The sequence below is a fragment of the Eucyclogobius newberryi genome, unplaced genomic scaffold (assembly GCF_026437365.1).
Source record: "Eucyclogobius newberryi isolate DKJ021-1_F unplaced genomic scaffold, fEucNew1.0.hap1 SCAF_4, whole genome shotgun sequence".
Taxonomy (NCBI): Eukaryota; Metazoa; Chordata; class Actinopteri; order Gobiiformes; family Gobiidae; genus Eucyclogobius; species Eucyclogobius newberryi.
This window is the reverse complement of record NW_027316056.1, coordinates 17,764,715-17,786,326: the sequence shown is the minus strand read 5'-3', so window position 1 is coordinate 17,786,326 and position 21,612 is coordinate 17,764,715. Positions and strand designations below refer to the sequence as shown.

Genomic DNA, 21,612 nt, shown 5'->3' with positions numbered 1-21,612 from the left:
TGAATAGACTTGCATTGGGACAGTCTGCGCGCAATGCAGTTTCCATTAAAGTGTTTGAGGTTTGAGGCTTCCGTGAGCCGTCGACTTTAACATTACGAGGCATCACCTGAGTGCTTCTTGTAGCTGTTCTTCCTCTAAGTAAGGAGGAAGAAGAACTCATCTCATTACTGCAGAGCTGAGTGTGTTTCACCGAAGGATGTTATGTTTGGCTCTGAAAGAAGGAAAGCTGCAAACTTTTAACCAGCGAGAGGAAGAAGTAGCTGCTGCAGATCGAGTTTCCTCCTCAAGTTGGTTCATTCTCTGCTCATTATCTACAGTTCATTATCAGCCATGTTAGTCGTGCTCATGGACAAAGGTCTGTGTGAATCACAGAGATAACTGCAGGTATAAGCGAGCACAGTGAGGACACAGGATGCATCTGCAGACGTGGCTAACACAGCTAACCATGCTAGTTTTACGTGACTCAGTCAGTGTAAGTGCAGCGCAGCGGGTGTTGTCTGCTCCTGGATCTGAGCTGATGATCGTCTGATGAACACTTCACCACGTCCTTTTCGCGTTGAGACTCAAACTTTGACCCGGGACTTGGATATTATGATTTTCTGACACAATGGGGTCTCTGAAGGCGCTGCAGGAGTGGTGCCGGACTCAGTGTGAAGATTACCACGATGTTGTCATAAAGGACATGTCCTCGTCCTTTCGGGACGGCCTGGCTTTCTGTGCTCTAATCCACAGACACAGGCCAGATCTGATGTAAGTAACTCTCTCATTACAGATGATTCACACAGATAAACGAGGGGATGTAATCATAACAAGCTAATAAACTGTCTCTAAGAAAACTCACTGAGGAAACTTACAAAAAAGAGGCCAAAGCAAGCGTTATTTGTATTATTCTGTTTGTGTTTACCGTGATGTTACATTATTTCACTTTCTAAAATCATATATTCTCCCAAAATCTGCAGGTTATACATGATTTTGCTCCTCTCTTTTGACCTGTTCTGATGTTAAATGTTGTGAGTGTGTGGCAGTCAAAGGCCAATGTGCTGTTTCTAACTCAGACTGTCATGCCCTGTCTGTAACAACACACCCCTCCACTGTAATCAGACAGCTCAGTAACCACCACGACAACACACATTTCACCACACCATCATTGACAGGAATGGGGGAAATCCACGCCTGCAACTTTATATGCATCTGACATTTACACAAACCACGAATGCAAACTCAGAAATGGTTAAAAGTGCAACTGAAAGTGTCAAACTCCTGCACTGCAAAATGTATTCAAGCACTTGCAGCGAGTTTGTTTCACGCAAGGTTCATGTGGTTTTGCGTTGGACATGGATATCTATGTGAAAAAACAATGCTTAATAATTATGTGGCAAATCCAATCAATTTTAAAGCAATTATTCTTGGAGGAAAACTCAAAATGTTAGCCCAGATTTGCTGCAGCTCTCTTGTGCTGTTGAGAGCTGTCCAAAGACCACTTAATGAACAATAACCGACATTACTTCAGTGTGTCTTTTTTAGCTTCTCAGCATGTTCTGTTTTTTAACAATTTGTGCCCATTGGATCGTCAAAAGAACAGACAAATCGACAAACTGCTAACTGTGATCCGAGCAGACAGCATGTCAGTGTAATCTGCGACTGGGACCTCGCGCTGTCAAAATGGCTTTGGCTCTAATGCTTAGGCCACTGCACTGTAATAGCACTCAAGCCAATGTATTTTCATCACAGAACATTAAGCCTTTTACAGTCAATACAACTAAATGTCTCTGTCTAAACTGCTCATCCAGGACCATTTGTCAGTTCAACATTTAACATAGTTTACGGTAATAATCACAATGGATTGTATTGCATTACAAGCGCTAATAGTATTTTCACTAATCTTACTATTAAATTAATCCCTTTTTAAATAAAATATATCCCATAGTTATTATACACCTGTGTGGTCACCATGTAACGTTCAAATGCCGGTTTTGATACCACAATGACGCCACAAAAATCTCTACAACACAAAATAATAGTACTTTCTTTTTATATTACCATGTTGAGTTTTACTAGTTCTGATCAAGCTCCTTCCAAAACAGTTCAGGAAAGGTCAAATTTGGTCATGTTTATGTGATTTTGTATCGATACTTGTTTAAATGAGAACCGTATCTAGTTTTGATACTAGTTTTGGCATTGCTTTGTACCTGGACTTCGATACTATGAAGGTACCAAATTGTCATGTTATTTAAAATGAAGAAACAAAGAATTGTATACATTCATGTAAATAGCTAGTGAAAAACAGTAGTGCCCGGAACAACTAAAATGTTAACTTTCAAGGGTAAACTAGACACAACATGGATCTGTACGTCAACCAATAAACAATTTAGTTGTTATGTAGTTGTCAATAAACCCTCAACAGCAATCTCTTGGTTAACTTCACTATTAACAGTTCCTTTACACTTCTTCAACCGGTGCACCGTTACTGTCGAACGTATAGATTTAAAATAGCCTTCGCTCATGTGCGCTCACTTATAACTGTCCCCATTCCCAAAATAATCTCTGAGACTTGTGTTTGCTGAGCCCTACACACTATCTTTCATCAATGTGTCACCTGGTGCCGCCTGCTCAACCAGATTGACTGTGGGTCGTCGAAAGTTTGAATATTTTCTTACATTTTCCTCCATACCAAAGTGGTCACAGTGGAGCAGACTCTCTTTGACATGACCTTGATATCAAAGCTGCTGGTATGTGTGTTTGCGAACCATGAGAACAAGATTAAGGGGAACAGAGGAGACTTTGTCCGCACCAACACCGGACTCATTCAGTTGTTTTTTCCTCCTCGAGAGCTCCACACGGTCGCCACAGACTCCCACAGATGGTACGGGTCCGATTTGATTTCCGTCGGTAATGTGATCATTAATATGCATCATTCCGTACAAACACCATGTAAGATATTGAGATAAATATTGGATGCCATCTTTTCTCCTTGACGATGTTGGATTGTGGCCTAAAATGTTCCTTGAAATTAGGTATAAAATAATCATTATCTAAACTATACAATCCAAAATTACAATGCGTACATTTTTACACAGTGCTACATACATTGCTTCATCAATGTAGGTACAAGTCTTGTATTCACAGGCCTTGTACTTTACTATCAAGTTTTAGTTTGATTATTTATTGTTTAGGTACATTAAAAGTAGGTTTTCCTTACGCAACTGTAAAACTTAAATTTATGGTTTAGCTCTCGACAGGGGTTGATAAATTTGTCCAAACAGTTTAGCACTTTTTGTAAAAGACCTTCCTTCTCAGAGCTTCTCTCGCCCCAACATCAGCCCAAGACTTTTTCCACTTTTACTGCAGGATGTTTACAGCTGGAGCCAGGTTCCTCGCGGCAGGCCGTTAGTCAGAGCACGGCCTTGTAATTATGAGTCCATCACTACTGTTGGTACCAGCTGCTTCGTTTGTATTGTGTTACTTATGTGTGGTCTGAGATGACACAGATCACCACACGACATTGTCTTTGGACATTGCAGCATTTTCTGTTGTTTCACTGAAATGCCATTTGCTGAATTTGGGTGATTCATGACTCATTGTGTTTAGGTCAGGCCTCTGAAACAGATTAGGTCATGTTGTTACACTTCCTCAAGTCAATGTTCTTTTTTTTTTTTTTCTTTACAGAGATTTTCCTTCTTTGTCCAAAGAAAATGTCTACGAGAACAACCGACTGGTGAGTCTATGATCTATGATGATGAGATTTACAAATGTGGGTGAAGCAGCCAATACTCAATTCAGACTAGTATTGAACTGTGCCAACATTGCATTATAAAAGTTGAAAAAATATAACATTTTGGCGAGTTATCGTTCCCTGAGCTTTGCTTCTGGCTCAGGGAAATCATTGGTCCATTGTCTGATGCGGTAATGACTGGCTAACTACAGTAAAACTGTCTGGTTGTGCAATCTAATGTTTGTGGAGCTTTTCTGAGGTTTAAATAATCATAGACGAGGAAGCAAGTTCATCTTTATTGAAGAGTTAGTGCTCCAAACCGCTGAACTTGTGCTTGTGCTGACAAAGGGACTCATGAGTACGTAAATAGTTGACATGGAAACATGGGAGTCTCCTGTTTTAGCATGAGCTAAGCTCCTGCTGGAAATCCCTGTTTCTCTGAAATCTCCCAGACCAGGGACCAAATGAGGTCCTGGTATGTGCAAAATGGAATACTGCTGCAATTTGTAATTGTGAGCTGGCAGCAGTGATTTTATACATTGGAATATTGTAGTGTTGAAGATATAAATTTAATTCACAAGCCCAGCAAAGGGATTCTTTGCAATTGTCACTTACGGCAAATTTGAATAATATTCTGCTTTAATGTCAGGATTGCTGAGGCGCACATGTAACAGTGACTTGCTTGTGGTTTGGAAATATTTTTCCTTTTCAGCATAACTATGTGGAACTGAGTGGGTTTGCTTTTCTGTGCAGCGCATAACTGTGAAATCCGCCTGTGTAATCACAAATGTGTGCACTTCAAATTGCAGAAGAGGAAACCGGAAATTTACCTGAAACTCCAGCAGCATGTCTGTAAAATCAAGGTTTACTTGTTGACAAGTGAAGGATTGAATACCTCATTGTTCCCTCACTGTTATGTAATGTCAGGTGCTCGTTCTTTCTTTCTTCCTTGGAATGTTTCATTAGACTAATGGCTCTTCAAGGACAAACTAAATTGAAAAAACAGGTCCCTGATGTTTTTAAAGCACTGCACACTGTTATTGCGCCTTTTACATTATGTGTGGTGGAGTAAATGTTTTTCTTCTTTTGCCATACTAGTACAGTCATTTTCTCAAACACTAAACAGTAATTATCTAAAAAACTACCTGTCATCTGTGTTGATGGCAGGCCTTTGAAGTGGCTGAGACACAGTTGGGAATCCCGGCGCTTTTGGACCCAGAAGACATGGTTTCAATGAGAGTTCCCGACCGACTCAGCGTCATCACCTACGTCTCTCAGTATTACAACTTCTTTAACAACAAATCTCAAGGTACGCAATACTATTCATTTCAAGTACATCCAAAACGTGTAAAAGGGAATATTCAAAAACATAGAGCAAAATGATAAAAAGTGGTTCAAAGAGTTTCAGAGTCAGATTTACATATGTGAAGGAACCCAAAAGAGCCTCTTAAACATAATTTTATTGACAACAGACAATGAGTTATGCTATATATCTCAGTAGCATTCTTTACACAAACATCCATCCATCCATCCATCTTCTGCCGCTTTATCCGGGGCCGGGTCGCGGGGGCAGCAGTCTGAGCAGGGACTCCCAGACTTCCTTCTCCCCAGACACTTCCTCTAACTCCTCCGGGGGGATCCCGAGGCGTTCCCAGGCCAGCCGAGAGACATAGTCTCTCCAGCGTGTCCTGGGTCTTCCCCGGGGCCTCTTCCCGGTGGGACATGCCTGAAACACCTCCCGAGGGAGGCGCCCAGGAGGCATCCGAAACAGATGCCCGAGCCACCTCAGCTGGCTCCTCTCGACGTGGAGGAGCAGCGGCTCTACTCCGAGTTCCCCCCGTGTGGCCGAGCTCCTCACCTTATCTCTAAGGGAGCGCCCAGCCACACGGCGGAGGAAACTCATTTCGACCGCTTGTATCCGCGATCTTGTTCTTTCGGTCACTACCCAAAGCTCATGACCATAGGTGAGGGTAGGAACGTAGACCGACCGGTAAATAGAGAGCTTTGCCTTTCGGCTCAGCTCCCTCTTTACCACAACAGTCCGATGCAGCGACTGCATCACTGCAGCCGCTGCACCGATCCGCCTGTCGATCTCACGCTCCATCCTTCCCTCACTCGTGAACAAGACCCCGAGATACTTGAACTCCTCCACTTGGGGCAAGGACACCCCACCCACCTGGAGAGGGCAAGCCACCTTTTTCCGGTCGAGAACCATGGCCTCGGATTTGGAGGTGCTGATTCTCATCCCAGCCGCTTCACACTCGGCTGCAAACCGTCCCAGTGCATGTTGCAGGTCCGGGTTTGATGGAGCCATCAGGACAACATCGTCTGCAAACAGCAGAGATGAGATCCTGTGGTCCCCAAACCGGACCCCCTCCGACCCCTGACTGCGCCTAGAAATTCTGTCCATAAAAATTATGAACAGAACCGGTGACAAAGGGCAGCCCTGGCGGAGTCCAACATGCACTGGGAACAGGTCTGACTTACTGCCGGCAATGCGAACACAGCTCCTGCTCCGGTCATACAGGGACCGGACAGCCCTGAGCAAAGGGCCCCGGACCCCGTACTCCCGGAGCACCCCCCAAAGGACACCCCGAGGGACACGGTCGAAAGCCTTCTCCAGATCCACAAAACACATATGGACTGGTTGGGCAAACTCCCATGAACCCTCGAGCACCCGATGGAGGGTATAGAGCTGGTCCAGTGTTCCACGACCGGGACGAAAACCACTCTGCTCCTCCTGAATCCGAGGTTCGACTATCGGTCGGATTCTCCTCTCCAGTACCTTGGAATAGACCTTACCCGGGAGGCTGAGGAGTGTGATCCCTCTGTAGTTGGAACACACCCTCCGGTCCCCCTTCTTGAACAGAGGGACCACCACCCCGGTCTGCCAGTCCAGAGGCACGGTCCCCGAACGCCACGCAATGTTGCAGAGACGTGTCAACCAAGACAGTCCTACAACATCCAGATACTTTAGGTACTCAGGGCGGATCTCATCCACCCCCGGAGCCCTGCCACCGAGGAGTTTGCGAACAACCTCAGTGACTTCAGCTTGGGTGATGGATGAGCCAGCCACCGAGTCCCCGGTCTCCACTTCCTCTTCGGAAGACGTGACTGAGGGATTAAGGAGATCCTCAAAGTATTCCTTCCACCGTCCGACGACATCCCCAGTTGAGGTCAGCAGGCCTCCACCCGCACCGTAAACGGTGTTGGTGAGACACTGCTTCCCCCTCCTGAGGCGCCGGACGGTTTGCCAGAATTTCTTTGGTGCCGACCGATAGTCCTCCTCCATGGCCTCCCCGAACTCCTCCCAGGCCCGGGTTTTTGCCTCTGCGACAGCACGAGCCGCGGCTCGCTTGGCCTGCCGATACCCGTCGATGACCTCCGGAGACCTACAAGCCAGAGTGGCCTGATAGGCCTCCTTCTTCAGTCTGACGGCATCCCTTACTTCCGGTGTCCACCACCGGGTTCGGGGGTTGCCGCCACGACAGGCACCGGAGACCTTGCGACCACAGCTCCGAGCAGCCGCATCAACAATGGAGGCGGAGAACATGGTCCACTCGGACTCAATGTCCCCAACCTCCCCCGGGACATGGGAGAAGCTCTCCCGGAGGTGCGAGTTGAATACCCTACTGACAGAGGGCTCCACTAGACGTTCCCAACAGACCCTCACAATGCGCTTGGGTCTGCCAAGTCTGTCCGGCTTCCTCCTCTGCCAGCGGATCCAACTCACCACCAGGTGGTGATCGGTTGACAACTCTGCCCCTCTCTTCACCCGAGTGTCCAAGACACGCGGCCGGAGGTCTGATGACACGACAACAAAGTCGATCATTGACCTCCGGCCTAGGGTGTCCTGGTGCCACGTGCACTGATGGACACCCTTGTGCTTGAACATGGTGTTCGTTATGGACAATCCGTGGCTAGCACAGAAGTCCAATAACTGAACACTGCTCGGGTTCAGATCGGGGAAGCCGTTCTTCCCGATCACCCCTCTCCAGGTGTCACTGTCATTGCCCACGTGGGCGTTGAAGTCCCCCAGTAGAACAACGGAGTCCCCGGTCGGTGCACTGTCCAGTACCCCTCCCAAGGACTCCAACAACAGTGAGAGACCTGTCCCCCACCCGAAGGCGGAGGGACGCGACCCTCTCGTTCACCGGGGTAAACTCCAACACGTGGCGGCTGAGCTGAGGGGCTATCAGCAAGCCCACACCAGCCCGCCGCCTCTCCCCGCGGGCAACACCAGAGAAGTGGAGCGTCCAGCCCCTCTCGAGGAGATGGGTTCCAGAGCCCAAACTGTGCGTGGAGGTGAGGCCGACTATATCTAGTCGGTATCGCTCAACCTCCCGCACAAGCTCAGGCTCTTTCCCCCCCAGCGAGGTGACATTCCATGTCCCCAGAGTTAGTCTCTGTGTCTGGAGATCTGGTCGCCGAGGCCCCTGCCGTCGACTGCCGCCCAGATCTCTCTGCACCGGCCCCTTATGGATCCTCCTGCGGGTGGTGGGCCCACGTCGCTCTTTCGGGCTGTGCCCGGCCGGGCCCCGTGGGGTAAGACCCGGCCACCAGGCGCTCGCCATGGAGCACCCATCCCAGGCCTGGCTCCAGGATGGGGCCCCGGTGACGCCGATCCGGGCGACGTAAACGGCCTTGTTCGTGTCGTCGTCATAAGAGGCTTCTGAACCGATCTTTGTCTGACCCGTCACCTAGGACCTGTTTGCCTTGGGAGACCCTACCAGGGGCATGAAGCCCCCGACAACATAGCTCCCGGGATCATTCGGGCACTCAAACCCCTCCACCACGTTAAGGTGTCGGTTCAAGGAGAGGCTTTACACAAACATGTGACACATATTTTATTTAATATCAAAATGAATTTCATTGAGCCTATTTCAAGCCAAAATAAATAAAAGTTCATGGTCTTACCTTTTACATTTTGTTAAGCCAGATTGTAAATAAGAAATAAACGAGTTCAAGAACGAAGAAGATCCAGGAGCTCAGGAGCGCCCTCTGCCATGAGTCAGGCGTATTGCCTCACCGAGTGAAAACCTTTACTGCTGTTTTATAATTAATCTGTGAGCCTAAACACATGTCAGAAATTAATTTTAATACATTATCCAGAATATGGAAGTACAGAGCATATCGTTAGAGTGTATTATTTGTAATATACAGAGGGACAGGACACATTATTTGCACAGTTTGTGAGGAATTATACTGTGCATCGAGCGGCAGATCAAGGTGCTGCCTCATGGCGCCCCGCCTCTCTGTATTTGAACGGGAGTTACGGGACATGCGGCAATTCTGATATTCTTAATTGAAAACATATTGTTTCATATTGGATTCAAAGGGAAAGGGGGTTTAAAATGCTGCAGTGGAAAGTACATTCCACAGGTATCCATCCACCAAGTCCAATGTTGGAGTTTTACATCCGAAATACATGGTTTTAAAGTCAAATGGAATATTGGTGTTGAAGTCAGTCTGCAGCTGTCCTGTCTAAGAAATCCTTCAAGCCAGAAAAATATAAAGAGTCAGAACATTGGGGAACCAGGGTTTATTGATTATTGATTTATTATGGTTGAAGAAATACTAAAGAAATATATTTCTCATTCTGTATCTTATTCTTTAGAGGATGATAAGTGCTGAGAACAATACTATAACAACTATGCCTCATTCATCTGTCTTTTCTTCATCAACCAGTGTTTTCCTGTGAATAGTTTGCACTTTGACATAGTCTTGTCAAATTCTGTGATATGTTTTCCTATCTGTGACACAATGTCGCGGATTTTTGTGTCTGATTATTAAGATCATGGATTATTGAACCATGAATGTTGAGTTAAATGTATCTGTTTGTTTCCCAATAGCAAACCCTCCCTGTATGAAGAGGCCGAGCCCTCTTGGTCCTGTTGGTGAACTTGCCCAGAAGAAGTCTGCGTTGCCTTTAGACGACCAAACGATTGAGACTGAGGTCAGTTCTTACCCCAAACACACATGGTTACATTACATTGTGCCCTTTAACTGGTGCAAAAGGAATGAGGTCCATTACATTTGCATGATACTCTGTTGCAGCTGCATGTCCACAAGCTGCATTTCCCCCAGAGACTCTATTGTAATCTTGGCTTGAGTTGGAGCATGTTTGTCAGAATAATCTATCACTCTGCACGGGCTATTGTGGGGGCATTAAGTCACCGAGCGCTGTACTATACAAATCCTATCCTGTCATTTGACTAAAACAATACCTGCACCCCGATGTCTGCTTCCTTGTTTGGGCTTTGTGTTGCGCCGCGGGGGCGTAGAGGAGCACTAGAGGTGGAGCGAGTCTATAAAGATAGCCTCTGTATCCTGTCTCTCTTCTCTATCCTCCCATCATCATGCTCCCATATTTGGGCTTGTCCCCTTCCTCCTGGACATCCCTGTTTCTCTCAGATGGAAAACTGTCCCGCGCCATCTTCTCCCCCCTCACATCTGCCCCCCCCTCCTCTCTCTGCCCCGGGGCCCATGCAGTAGGAGGGGTCGGGGTGTAGAGGAGTCTATAAGTTAGGTTAGTTATCCTTCCAGACGTCTTGTTCCTAGGGGTGGGTGATATTGACAAAGATTAATATCTCGATTATTTATTTGTTTCCAAAATAAATGTGCTAAAACATGTAATTATATGTATTAGTTGAGCTTTAATTATCAGAATAATGTCAAATGAATCTCAAGTGCCGCAATATCGCCTTAGTATATAGCCTTATGAGAAAGTTTACAATATATCAGCTTATTTTGTAAAGTTTTTTCCTATAAACAATATACTCAATATTCAAATTTAGCAAAACAACATTCACACATTTATCTACACTGAAATATATTGCCCACCTCTATTTGTTTTTAATACTAACAATATAACTTTTCTAAAAAGGTGTGACAAATGTAATCCTTTTGCTGCTACTAAACCACTTTTGACTAAAAACAAACAATCAATAAATGGTGGACATGCTTCATACAAAAGGTTTCACACTGAATTAATGCGTTTTCTTTTCTTTCCATTGCAAACATTTGCTGTGACAGACTAATCATGTTATTGTTAATGTTAATGTGAGTTAGCCATAGAGGTAGCTAGACAACATACTGATCAAACCATTTCCTCCTGACTCCATGTCTGACCTGCCCGTCCCACACTGCTTTCCATTTCCCCTCTCTCCTGTTGTCGTGCCCCTCTTCACTGGAACGTCCCGTCACTGCGGCAGGCGGGAGTCGAGGCCAAGCACAGCACCCTGAGCAGCACCTGCTCCGTCTGCAACAAACACGTTCACCTGGTGCAGAGGTTTCTCGTGGACGGCAAGCTCTTCCACCGCAGCTGCTTCAGGTGAGCGGTCGCACGTTATTACACACATTATTTTAAGATGGTTCTGGAAAGGTCAAATTATGTGCTTGTGTGATGTGTTTTTTGCATGGATACTTCCTCAAATATGTCTCTAGTCTTGATAGTTTAATATTGATTAGTACCTCCTGATTTTTTTATATTTTGACAAGCCTACTGGGGACACGGATAAATGGTGTATGTATCAATGTATTCAAAGCCTCAGCACTCACATAAACGGTTCTATTTTGTTCTACCAGATGCATTGAATGCCACAGCACGTTACTCCCCGGATCCTACAAACTGGCGAGCAACTCCGGCTCCTTGGTCTGCACACAGCACTTCGCACGCCACGGTTCATCCAGTCAAAACGGCCGACCAGATCTCAGCAAGAAACCGGAACTGAGCAAAAAACCCGTTATAGTCGAATCTGCTAGGATCGGTCGCAGTCCCGGTCCTCACTCTTCCTCGGAACCATGTAAAACGGAGAATACTGCAGATTTAAGTAGTGATGAAAAGACGACCAAAGACACTCCTTCAGTCACTCCTGTTATAACTGTTCAAGAAGACTCTGTAGAAAAGGAACGTTTAAGTGACAGTGAGGCAAACGCTGGCCCTTTGACTCCTCCTAATCCATTTGATGAGAGTGACGATGAAGAAGAAGAAGAGGAGGATGCAGTGAAAGAGGAGCAGACTGACACGACAGCAGGACACACGATCAATGGAGAGCTGCCCTGTGCTCCTGTCAGTCAGTCTGAGTGTGTGAGTCGACCCGTGCCCGCTCCCAGAAGGGTGTCTGATCCCACCCCGCCCCCTCGACCCGCCCCTCGAGTCCGGCTTCCTCCCACTGCCAGCCCTGCGCCCGCCGGTATATGCTTCTGATCACGTTTCTGTCGATTTGTTTCAGAAAGTGGATGTGCTAAGTGCGATTTGACTCGTGTTACAGGTGAACTGCAGAAGCCGCTCATTGCACCAAAACCTCGAGAAAGATCACGGTCTCCAGGAAGGTAACTTTAACTTTTTATTCTATATTTTTCACGTCATGCTCATGAATCATTTCATCTATTTTTGTCTTGATAGTATTCAAGTTTTACTATGCCTCAAATAATCAGGACACAGTGTAAATATTTGTTTTTCAGTTTACAAGATAAAAACATCTGTTTTTTGTAATTAAAAAAAACAAATTTAAACCAGATATTTTTAATGCCTTAATGTGGAACGTTAAGCAATCAAATTAAATTGACTCCATGTAGACAGGCAGATGGCGCACACCTCACCAGAAAAGTTACATGGCGCACCTTTAAAACTACCAAAGAGATATTGAATATCGCTCCCTCATAATTAATAGACATTCAATTTTGTTTTTTGAAAGTCTGTATTTTATTCAGTCTTTCTGTTCAAAAGAGGATTTCATCATTTATTGTTCCATATTCCATTTGTGACGTCATGGTTTTGTCGTCCCAATCTGTGTGTGTCTGTCTGTAGTTTGTCTGGTGGCTCTCAAAAATCCAAAGACCCCCCATGGCTTGCCCTGGTCCAATCACAAGATTCCAAGAAGAAGAAAGCCCCTCCCCCTCCCGTCCCCGGACTGGCCACTCCTCCAAACTCGGGCTCTGTGTCCTCTCTCAAAGGGGATGACTCCAGGTCCAGCACGCCGCCCTTCCCCGCCAACCCGTTTGACGACGATGAAGATGAAGTGATCGAGGAGGAGGAGGTGGAGGAAGCCGGTGACGAGGGCGTTCCCCCCACAGTGGCAGCGACTCACCCCTGGTACAGCATCAGGCGGGCGGCCGACTCTCCTGCAGCAGACGCCTCCCCCAGCAGAGGGCGCTCATCCCGATCCGAAAGCCCTGCAGGCGGACAGAGCAAGAAACGACCCGCCCCTCGAGTGCCACCTCCACCAACCTCCAACCAAGGTTTGTGCTGCACAGAAATGATTCCCCAGCTGAGTCGGAGCCGAACTTGTGCTTGATACTTTTATGCACAAACTGGTCACTTACTACATTAACTAGGCCTGTTATTATAGGCCCCTATCTACTTATATATGACTCATTACAGATGCAAACTATTAAGTGTTTCATTCTGCTATTTGTTTATTGCAGCTCCTTTTTCAAAATAATATTGTGCGTTTAGAATTGGATTCCTTTGGCATTATCCTGCTTTAAAGTCAAAATGTGTTATTGTGAAGTTATTGGTTTAACACCAACACAAATGCATCAGATATGCTATTGGTTTGTTTTACTCTTTAAACATGTACATTTAACATTAGATATGAACCAACCTTTTGTGAACTGCAACATTTAATTGCAAATAAACCTGAGCAAACAAATTAGTGCAGAGAAATATTGAGTTTGTTGAAACATTTTATTTGCTCAGTGATTACGACAGGTATGATATTTTACGTGTCTCTATCCAAAAAACAAACTTAAAGGTCCCATAACATGCAAAATCGACTTTCAGAGCTTTTAACCTTCTTACATTGCTATTTGTGCTTCATATATGTATCCAGAGTGTTTTTTTTAATTGATTCCTGCAGTTTTTAGCTATATTACAGACTATCTCCTTTCAGCGAATCTCCAAACTGACGGGCGGTGGGTGCAAGACCGCGTCATAAGGGCAAGCACGCGTCATCATCCCCCCTCACCCTCCCCCCTCTCCATCCCCCTCCCGCCTGCCGCCTGCCGCAACACGCTCTCTGAGACTACGTCACGGGTTGGGCGGGGCACACACGCGCTCTGAGACTACGTCACGGGTGGGCGGGGCACACACGCGCTCTGAGACTACGTCACGGGTTGGTCGGGGGGAGCCAGATCGCTCTTCGCAAGGGTGGGGGCGAATATCAAACCAAGCCGTTTGCATTTCCGGGTTGGTGAGGGGGTCCAAGGTCTGGATGATATTTCTTAACTATTATGTTAAGGGTGTTGCACAACCCTTATTATTATCAATTATACACTTAGGATAGACTACGAAACTTGAAAAAAAAGCATGTTATGGCACCTTTAATGAAACTTTCTCTGCAAACTCCATTAACCTTAAATGAATGACTGACATAACATTTCCGTTTCTGTCAGTTTAAATAATGAAAATATAATCAGGCTGATAAACTAGCATCTGACGATACCACAAGATACAATAGTTACCAGTACTTTTGACATATATTTGATTAAAAACATCTACATCAGAGACAAAGTTTTGTGCACTCCTTGTCTCAAATAAATAAACTAACTTGACTCTCTTCACATTTGACAAAATCATACATTTCAACTGTGCCGATCACAATGAAACTAGGGTTGTTTTTTTCATAATGGGTATTTACATTTCCCGATGTATGCATAAAATGACCAGTTTCTTTTCTCCTGTGTTTCCCTCAGTCCTGTCCCCCTCGCAGCCCTCCTCGTGCTCGGCCTCTCCCGCCCCGAGCACAGAGAGTCTTTCGTCTGGCTCGGAGCAGCGGTTGGCCGGCGGTGCCAGCAGTGACCAGGAACAACCCATCACCAAAAGCACCTCCGAGCCCTCCATCGCCTCTCCGGACGCCTCCACAGTGTCCTCTTCAGCTGACCACCAGGCCCCTCTCAACCCCTGCCCACCCCTCGTTCCTTCATACGCCAGTTCAGCACCGGCCACTCCTCAGACCAGCCGCAGTTCAAACGGGTCTCTGGCACCAAGTCCACTGGCCTCAGACCACAAGGTGAGACTGTTAACTATCAGAACCAGAATCGACTTTGTTGCCATTGTTGGTGAACAATTCACAAACTTGAAACTTGCTTCGGCGCCAAGGTGCAACATAAAACACATAATAGTAACAATAGTTAAAAAGTATAGACTGTGCTAAACATGATAAAATAGAATAAGGGCATGCAAAATAAAAAGTTAATTCAAATACAATTTACAGAAAACAAACAGGATCAGAATGAGCAATATGCAGGACAGGAGGTATTTGCATGAATATTAACGTGACAGGTGTTATTAAGGTGCTATGAGGTGTTCATGAGCGAACAGTAGAGGGAAAGAAACTGTTCTAGTGGAGGGAGGTTCTGCTCCGGATGGACCGAAGCCTCCTGCCTGAGGGGAGTGGCCTCCTGCCTGAGGGGAGTGGCCTCCTGCCTGAGGGGAGTGGCCTCCTGCCTGAGGGGAGTGGCCTCCTGCCTGAGGGGACTGGCCTCCTGCCTGAGGGGAGTGGCCTCCTGTCTGAGGGGAGGGGCTTAAATAGTCCATGTCCAGGGTGAGGGTCGGCTGTGATCCGACCTGCTCGTCCCAGAGTCCTGCAGACGTACAGGTCCTGCAGAAGTGGAAGTCTGTACCATCATCTGCACTGGCAACTTTCCTCAGCTGCCATCGGAAGTACTTCCTCTGCTATAACCTATAAACATTTTACTTTACTAGATACTGTAAACCCTTGAATTTCAACCAGTGTGCCAGGTAACACTAACGTGCCCTGAGGTATTGCCATCATGGATAAAGAACTAAATAGTGGCACGGACGTTATTTACAACATTATATAAATAATAGATAAATAAATAAAAGGTCTGTTTTGGTAACGATTTTGAACAAATTATATTCAGTATTTGTACTTGCAGCTGTGGCTAGTAAGTTGGCTGAGCCAGCTGCATGAGGGTTTAAATGGGGCAGACTGTGCGCTGATTGGGAGCAGAGGAGATGCGCCGTTGAGGCTGGAGAGCAGGTGGCCCTGGTGTAGCAGTGGACGTAGATTGGATGGAGTTAGGTCTTCCGGGCTGAATTTATGCAGGCTTCATTTCTCAATATCTCTCATCATTCTGAAACCCCTGGCTATAATAAAGTCATATCTGTTTTAACCTCTGAAATCAGCTAATTTCATTGATTGCTCTATTTGTAGCGGATCTGCAAGGAGAACCCCTTCAACAGGAAGCCATCACCATCTGCTGCAAAATCCAAAGGCAAACCACCTAAAGGCCCCCGGCCTGCCAGACCTCCAGCGCCTGGACACGGCTTTCCACTCATCAAGCGTAAAGTAAGAAAGCCCAAAAAACAGGCTTTGTAAATCTATCTTTGCCAGACTTTGACGCATTATTTTCAATCTTTCACACAGGTGCAGTCGGACCAGTACATCCCAGCGGAAGACATCTATGGAGAGATGAGTCAACTGGAAAAACAACTGGACGAGCTGGAACAGAGGGGCGTGGAGCTGGAGAAGAAACTACGAGACAACCCCAACGGTACGCCAGACGGTTTTGTTATTAGAAATTTGAGCTGGGGCACCTGATCTTTAGAACAGCGTTTTTAGACCGAAAAGTGAAGCAAGGCGATCACACAGCCAATCACCCCTCGTACCAAAGTGTCGTATAGCTCACATGGCTCCTTCATACAACTGTGGAATATGTTTTTATCACACATTTCTTGTTTAACGTTACACCTTTTTGGGGGAAACAGAATTTACTAATTTATGACCAAAAGTTTGGGTACTTCCGCTTCAACAAATGGATCTTCTGGCACAGAATCTACATGTCAAGATTATTAGTTTAAATCAATAATTGTCAATATTCAGATTTTGAGTTCAATCTATCATCCCAAAAATATAGACCTGAATGTAAAAACTTGAATTGGTCTTTCTGGAAGTTACATTTAGTAAAGCAGGTCGCAAACTTAAAAGATTTCCCTGTTGTTTAGTCTCATTAATCGTGAATAATCCTTAAATCGTGATGTTTTTCTCTCACAATAAAACACACACATTTGATATTGCGACATCCCTAACATGTGCCGTTACCTTTTTCAGATGAAGACGAGGAGCATTTGTTGGTGGATTGGTTCACTCTGATCCACGAGAAACACATTTTAGTTCGCAGGGAAGCAGAACTTGTCTACACGTGAGCACAAGCACGTTACGGTCCGTTTTATCGATAGTTTCCGCGCTGAATGTTACTCTTTTGTGTGATCCAAGGGCCAAGCAGCAAAATCTGGAGGAGAGACAAGCTGATGTAGAGTATGAGCTGAGGTGTCTGCTCAATAAACCAGGTGTGGCTTACATCGGATTTGTGGAATTTCAACATGTTTGGGTTCTACTGGATAAAAACTAAACAGTCCCACTCACTTTTTTACAGAGAAAGACTGGACAGATGAGGACAAGAGCCGAGATCAGGAGTTGATGGCCGAGCTCGTCACCATCATCGAACAACGGAACCAAATCGTCAACACCATGGACCAGGACAGGCAGAGGTAAGTACTGTAACCACGCCACGATAATTACTATATCGACGTACTCATTTGGTGTGTTTGATGCGTTCTTCTTGTTTATCGTGTGTACGGTGCCCTTTTTTGGGGTGGCACATTAGTATTTGAGCTCTTTCTTACAAGTTTACAATCAAAACATGTATTAGAATTGGTTGAAGACGACGTGTAGCAGTATGATTTAGTTATAATACTGGTTTCCTCAATTCCAACAACATATCACACTGTAAAAAATAGTACAAGAAAGGTAGTAACCCAAAAGCAGCAACAGAGTCACGAATCAGAAATCTGTACCTTTTTTTAGTAGCTCTCCCAACTAAAACAGTGAAAAAAACTCCTCATTCGGTAGCACTCATCCAATATATGTCTTTTCCAGGGAAGAAGAGGAGGATAAACTGATGGAAGCCATGTTGAAGAAAAAAGGTAGCATTTCTTTTACAGACCAACGACTAAATATGTGGCATTCTGTGTATTGAAGGAATTCACGGTTAAACTTGTTCTTTTCGTGTTTTTTGTTGTTAGACTTTTCAAAGGAACCAGAGTGTGACCAGCAAAAGAAAAAAGGGGCAAAGTTCAAACCCATAAAAGTGTTCAAAAGACTGAGCCACAAAGGAGAGCAAGGCAAGAGCCCGAGCCCACGCAAAGAGAAGAGCTGAAACGTGCCACCACGATCCTCCTGAGGGAAATGGGAACAGTTGAAGGCAAAGACCAAACTCCAATACTCGTTTGACAACAGCTCATTATGTTTGAAATGACGACTTGATTTTATGCAATGCTCCAAGACATTTCCAGCCGGGTTTGCGTCGCTTTAAAAAACGTCAAATGTCATGAAATAAGTGTAGAGTCTGGTCTTTAGTGGCATCTGCTTCTCTCAACACAAACTATAGTGTTTTGGGACACGTGGAGTCAGTCGAAAGCAGGTTTATTATTATTTCAGATAACTATGTCCTACGCTTTTCCATTGAATTCAACCCTTTTGGAGTTTACGTAGACTTTTGTAACTTGTTGCGGTTGTTTTAATCCTGTGGTACTTCATTTATTGCCTTCAAACAGAAGCCTCATCAAGCTGATATTATAGTTACCATTTTTAAGCCTGGTTTTAATCTTTTATATATGCATAACACTGTGTTTTATTCATTTACCACATCACATTTTGGTCCATGAGTGTAGAAAAATAGTACAGAATATATTCTTCACAGATTTAACATTTCATAATAATGGAAAGGGCATCTCAGAGCAGGGATCTCTTCAAATATAAATATGCAATCATTAAGTTATATTTTCGACAATGCCTTTCATGTCATTTTGCCTTAAAGTGTCGAAGAGTCGCCTGTAAAGAGAGACTATTTAAATGCTTTTACGGATTTTGCATTGTCCATAAATATCCAAGAAAAATTGCATTCTCTATCTGACTTGTCTGTGTATGTCCCAAGCAAAAGTCCTCAATATGTGGTGTATTAAATTGCTCTGCTTTGTTTCATTGTCGCAGTGTTGGAGTGTATGTTTTCAAATACTTCCTGGTGCATTATTTTCTCATTAATGAGAGTCATACTTACGTTTAGCAAATGATATCTTTAAAATTATGGTTCAACATCACACAAAAAGTCTAAACTCTTGCTTAAGTCCACCCGCAAACGTCGAAACAACTTTAATCCTTCTCCGATGATCCTCCCTCCGATGTTCGACCGCTGGAATGGTTTAGTAGCTCCAGTTCTCTAATTCTCTACAACGGTAAAGAGCACATCACCCCCAAGTCCGTCCAGAAGACAAATGTGACGCTCTTATTCATAGTGAGCTGTTTTACCTGTGATATTTCAGTGTTGATGACGCTGACGTACATCTGCTCTTGTCCCAGCGACGCCATATCATCCAGAAAGTGACGTCTTTCTTCAATCTCCTCCATTACTAAGACAAACATAATCAAAACCCATTAAAAATAATAATGAACTTAAAAGATTGTGTTTTTCTGTTCAATACGTTGGAGTTTACTGCAATATACCCTAAGCATCAGGGGATTTATGCTTAGGGCAACTTTTTCTTTATTTATTCCATTTCGTCCACATCTGATAAAAGGGAACTCTCAAGCGGCTTGATTTGTTGTATTTAAAAATAAAACTGTATTTCCAGCCAAATCATTCTGGGAAGCATCAGGGTCAGATTGTACTTCCAACCAAAATTTAGAGGACTTTTATATGGATTCTGTTTGGACATTTTTGCTTCAGTACAAGTCCCTAAAACTCATTTTTATTTCATTTACTTTCAGCTTTAAAAAGATAATTGTCAAAACCCAACAGATGCTCATCTTAATGTCAGTCAGCCAATCCCTCCAGAAACCAGCTTTACTCATTCATATATTTAACAAAGAAAAACTTGGTTGAATTTAAAATGTAATTTCCTGTGCAGAGCTTGTTTCTACTTCTAATTAGAGCTAAACAGACGTCACTGCCCAAAAATACAGTCTCAGCTTCACAAACACTAAGCTTTTACTGACAGAAGATTGGCTGTCATTGATGATTTCAATTGTCAGTACTGTATATCTCCATTAAAATGTGATTAATTGAAGAGCCCAAATTTGTTATCACTCTGACTGGATAGTCTTACTTTCATCAACCCGGTCCTTCTTTTCTTCTTCTTTTGGGGGGCTTTGTTTTATTGTAACTTTCGGTTCATCTTTTCCTGTTTCCAGGATTTTTTGAAGCCGGCGTTTCTCCTTCTCGAGGTCTCCTACAGAAGAACACGAGGCTTAAAACTCGAGTGTGCATTTGTCACCGGAAAGCAAAAAGCCTGACCTCTAAACTCACGTGTGGGACCGGGCCTAAACCTCTCCCGGACGTAGCTGTCCCCTGCTTTGCACAGGTCAGCGCTGCGTTTCTGCGGTTTGCTTGGCAGTCGACCAGAAGTGGATCGATTTGGTTTCGACTGAGGAGGAGGAGGAGGAGGAGAAGGAGGATTCAAGGCACAGGCCAAGTGCAAAGGTGCTCCATCTATATGTCAATCATACACAAATATTACACTTTCATCTGTAACAATGCACTTGAGTTAGCGTTTGAGTATAGCCTACATTGAGGTACATTTACAGAACCCCTTCTATCATCTAAACATCTAAACGGCCAATATACTGAAAAAAAGAGGTAACTAAATGGTAACACATTTTTATTTAGGGCTACACATTTACTTTTATGTCATATATTTATTTCTGGTTATTTTGTTGCATAAAGTGGGATGATGCTACTCACTTTTGAGGCATTCACGGATCTGTCTTTTCTGAGCATTGGTAAGACGGGACTCCATCAGCACTGGGGAAAATGATATGAGGTAATAATCAACACATGTAGCAAATCTGAAAGACTCTTTAAAATGCTCCGTGTTCAGAATGGATCAGATTTAACTACTGAGAATGTATAGTATTTCTAACACACAAAAAACAATGCATTTGAATGTCCAGTTTTCTAGCCTAATAGAAGTAATTGAGCTTCAGAAAAATAAAAAAAACTTGTGGTGGAGACTGAAGTAAATCTAGATAAAATGAAATACAATTGTGGGCTCAACATAGATAAGAAATAATCCATTTTCCTTCAACAAAAATGCTTACGTGTGTGTAATCATAGCCCATAGCCAATTAAATAAACAATGTAATCTGTTTTCTAACCAGGCTCTGACATCACTCACATGTAACGTATCATTTGACAAAAACAACTTGCTATTTAGTATTTTAAGATATTTAGTGGCCAGTTTTCCAGTGAAAGGGCTCTTGCCTTGTGTTGTTGTTGTTTTTTAACAAATTTAACGTTAACTGTTTCAATAATAGCCCCCGTGAATAAATCTCCCTGGTTAAGGTTTACACAGCATCTTTAGAATGACTCACGGTGGAGCAGCTCTTGTGTTTGCGGGCTGCGGCTGTACGCGCTGCCGCCGGGCCGCGCGCGCGCTTTGTCCATCTGCAAAAACACTTTCATCGACAAACAAACTGTTAAGAAAGTACATTATACGGCCACAAGTCTAAATGAAATAGACTATTTTAAAATGTAGCTGTCGTTTTCGTTAGGCTAACCTTTGAGATCAGAAATGAAACTTGGACGTGCTGGAGGCGCTTTCTGGAGCGGTTACCACGACAACTGGACATCAACAAGCTCCGTGCGTCCGCGTCATGGATGTATTGTTGTCATGGATGTATTGTTGTCATGGATGTATTGTTGTCATGGATGTATTGTTGTCATGGATGTATTGTTGTCATGGATGTGTTGTTGTCATGGATGTGTTGCAATATCGTTGTTGTCCGTCTTCTGTTTGCGTTGTTTGACATCAATGCTGTAGACAGTTTTCATTTAACATCAACATGTGTTTTCATTTCGGTAAAACCTGACACATG

At 44.4% G+C, this 21,612-nt stretch overlaps 2 protein-coding genes across 3 annotated transcripts; one reads left to right on the top strand and one right to left on the bottom strand.

The window, feature by feature from the left end:
- Positions 1-27: 27 nt before the first annotated feature.
- Positions 28-18,724, top strand: micall1a (MICAL-like 1a). 2 transcript variants are annotated; one of them, XM_072462447.1, is made up of 16 exons: positions 28-750; positions 3,667-3,715; positions 4,880-5,021; positions 9,565-9,663; positions 10,919-11,045; positions 11,300-11,907; positions 11,986-12,046; positions 12,525-12,955; positions 14,411-14,727; positions 15,895-16,029; positions 16,108-16,234; positions 16,792-16,882; positions 16,957-17,030; positions 17,117-17,231; positions 17,620-17,666; positions 17,766-18,724. In XM_072462447.1, exons 1-16 carry the CDS (start codon positions 608-610, stop codon positions 17,897-17,899), a joined length of 2,700 nt encoding a protein of 899 aa, XP_072318548.1. In that variant the 5' UTR covers positions 28-607; the 3' UTR covers positions 17,900-18,724. The 2 variants fall into 2 exon arrangements, with proteins under 2 accessions (XP_072318548.1, XP_072318549.1); XM_072462448.1 differs by having other exon boundaries at positions 9,565-9,668; positions 10,927-11,045.
- Positions 18,725-18,777: 53 nt separating this feature from the next.
- cunh22orf23 (chromosome unknown C22orf23 homolog) lies at positions 18,778-20,539 on the bottom strand. Its single transcript, XM_072462449.1, has 5 exons — positions 20,480-20,539; positions 20,045-20,227; positions 19,845-19,967; positions 19,048-19,148; positions 18,778-18,966 (listed from the first exon to the last, which is right to left on the bottom strand). Exons 1-5 carry the CDS (start codon positions 20,532-20,534, stop codon positions 18,892-18,894), a joined length of 537 nt encoding a protein of 178 aa, XP_072318550.1. The 5' UTR covers positions 20,535-20,539; the 3' UTR covers positions 18,778-18,891.
- Between the last annotated feature and the right edge of the window lie 1,073 nt (positions 20,540-21,612).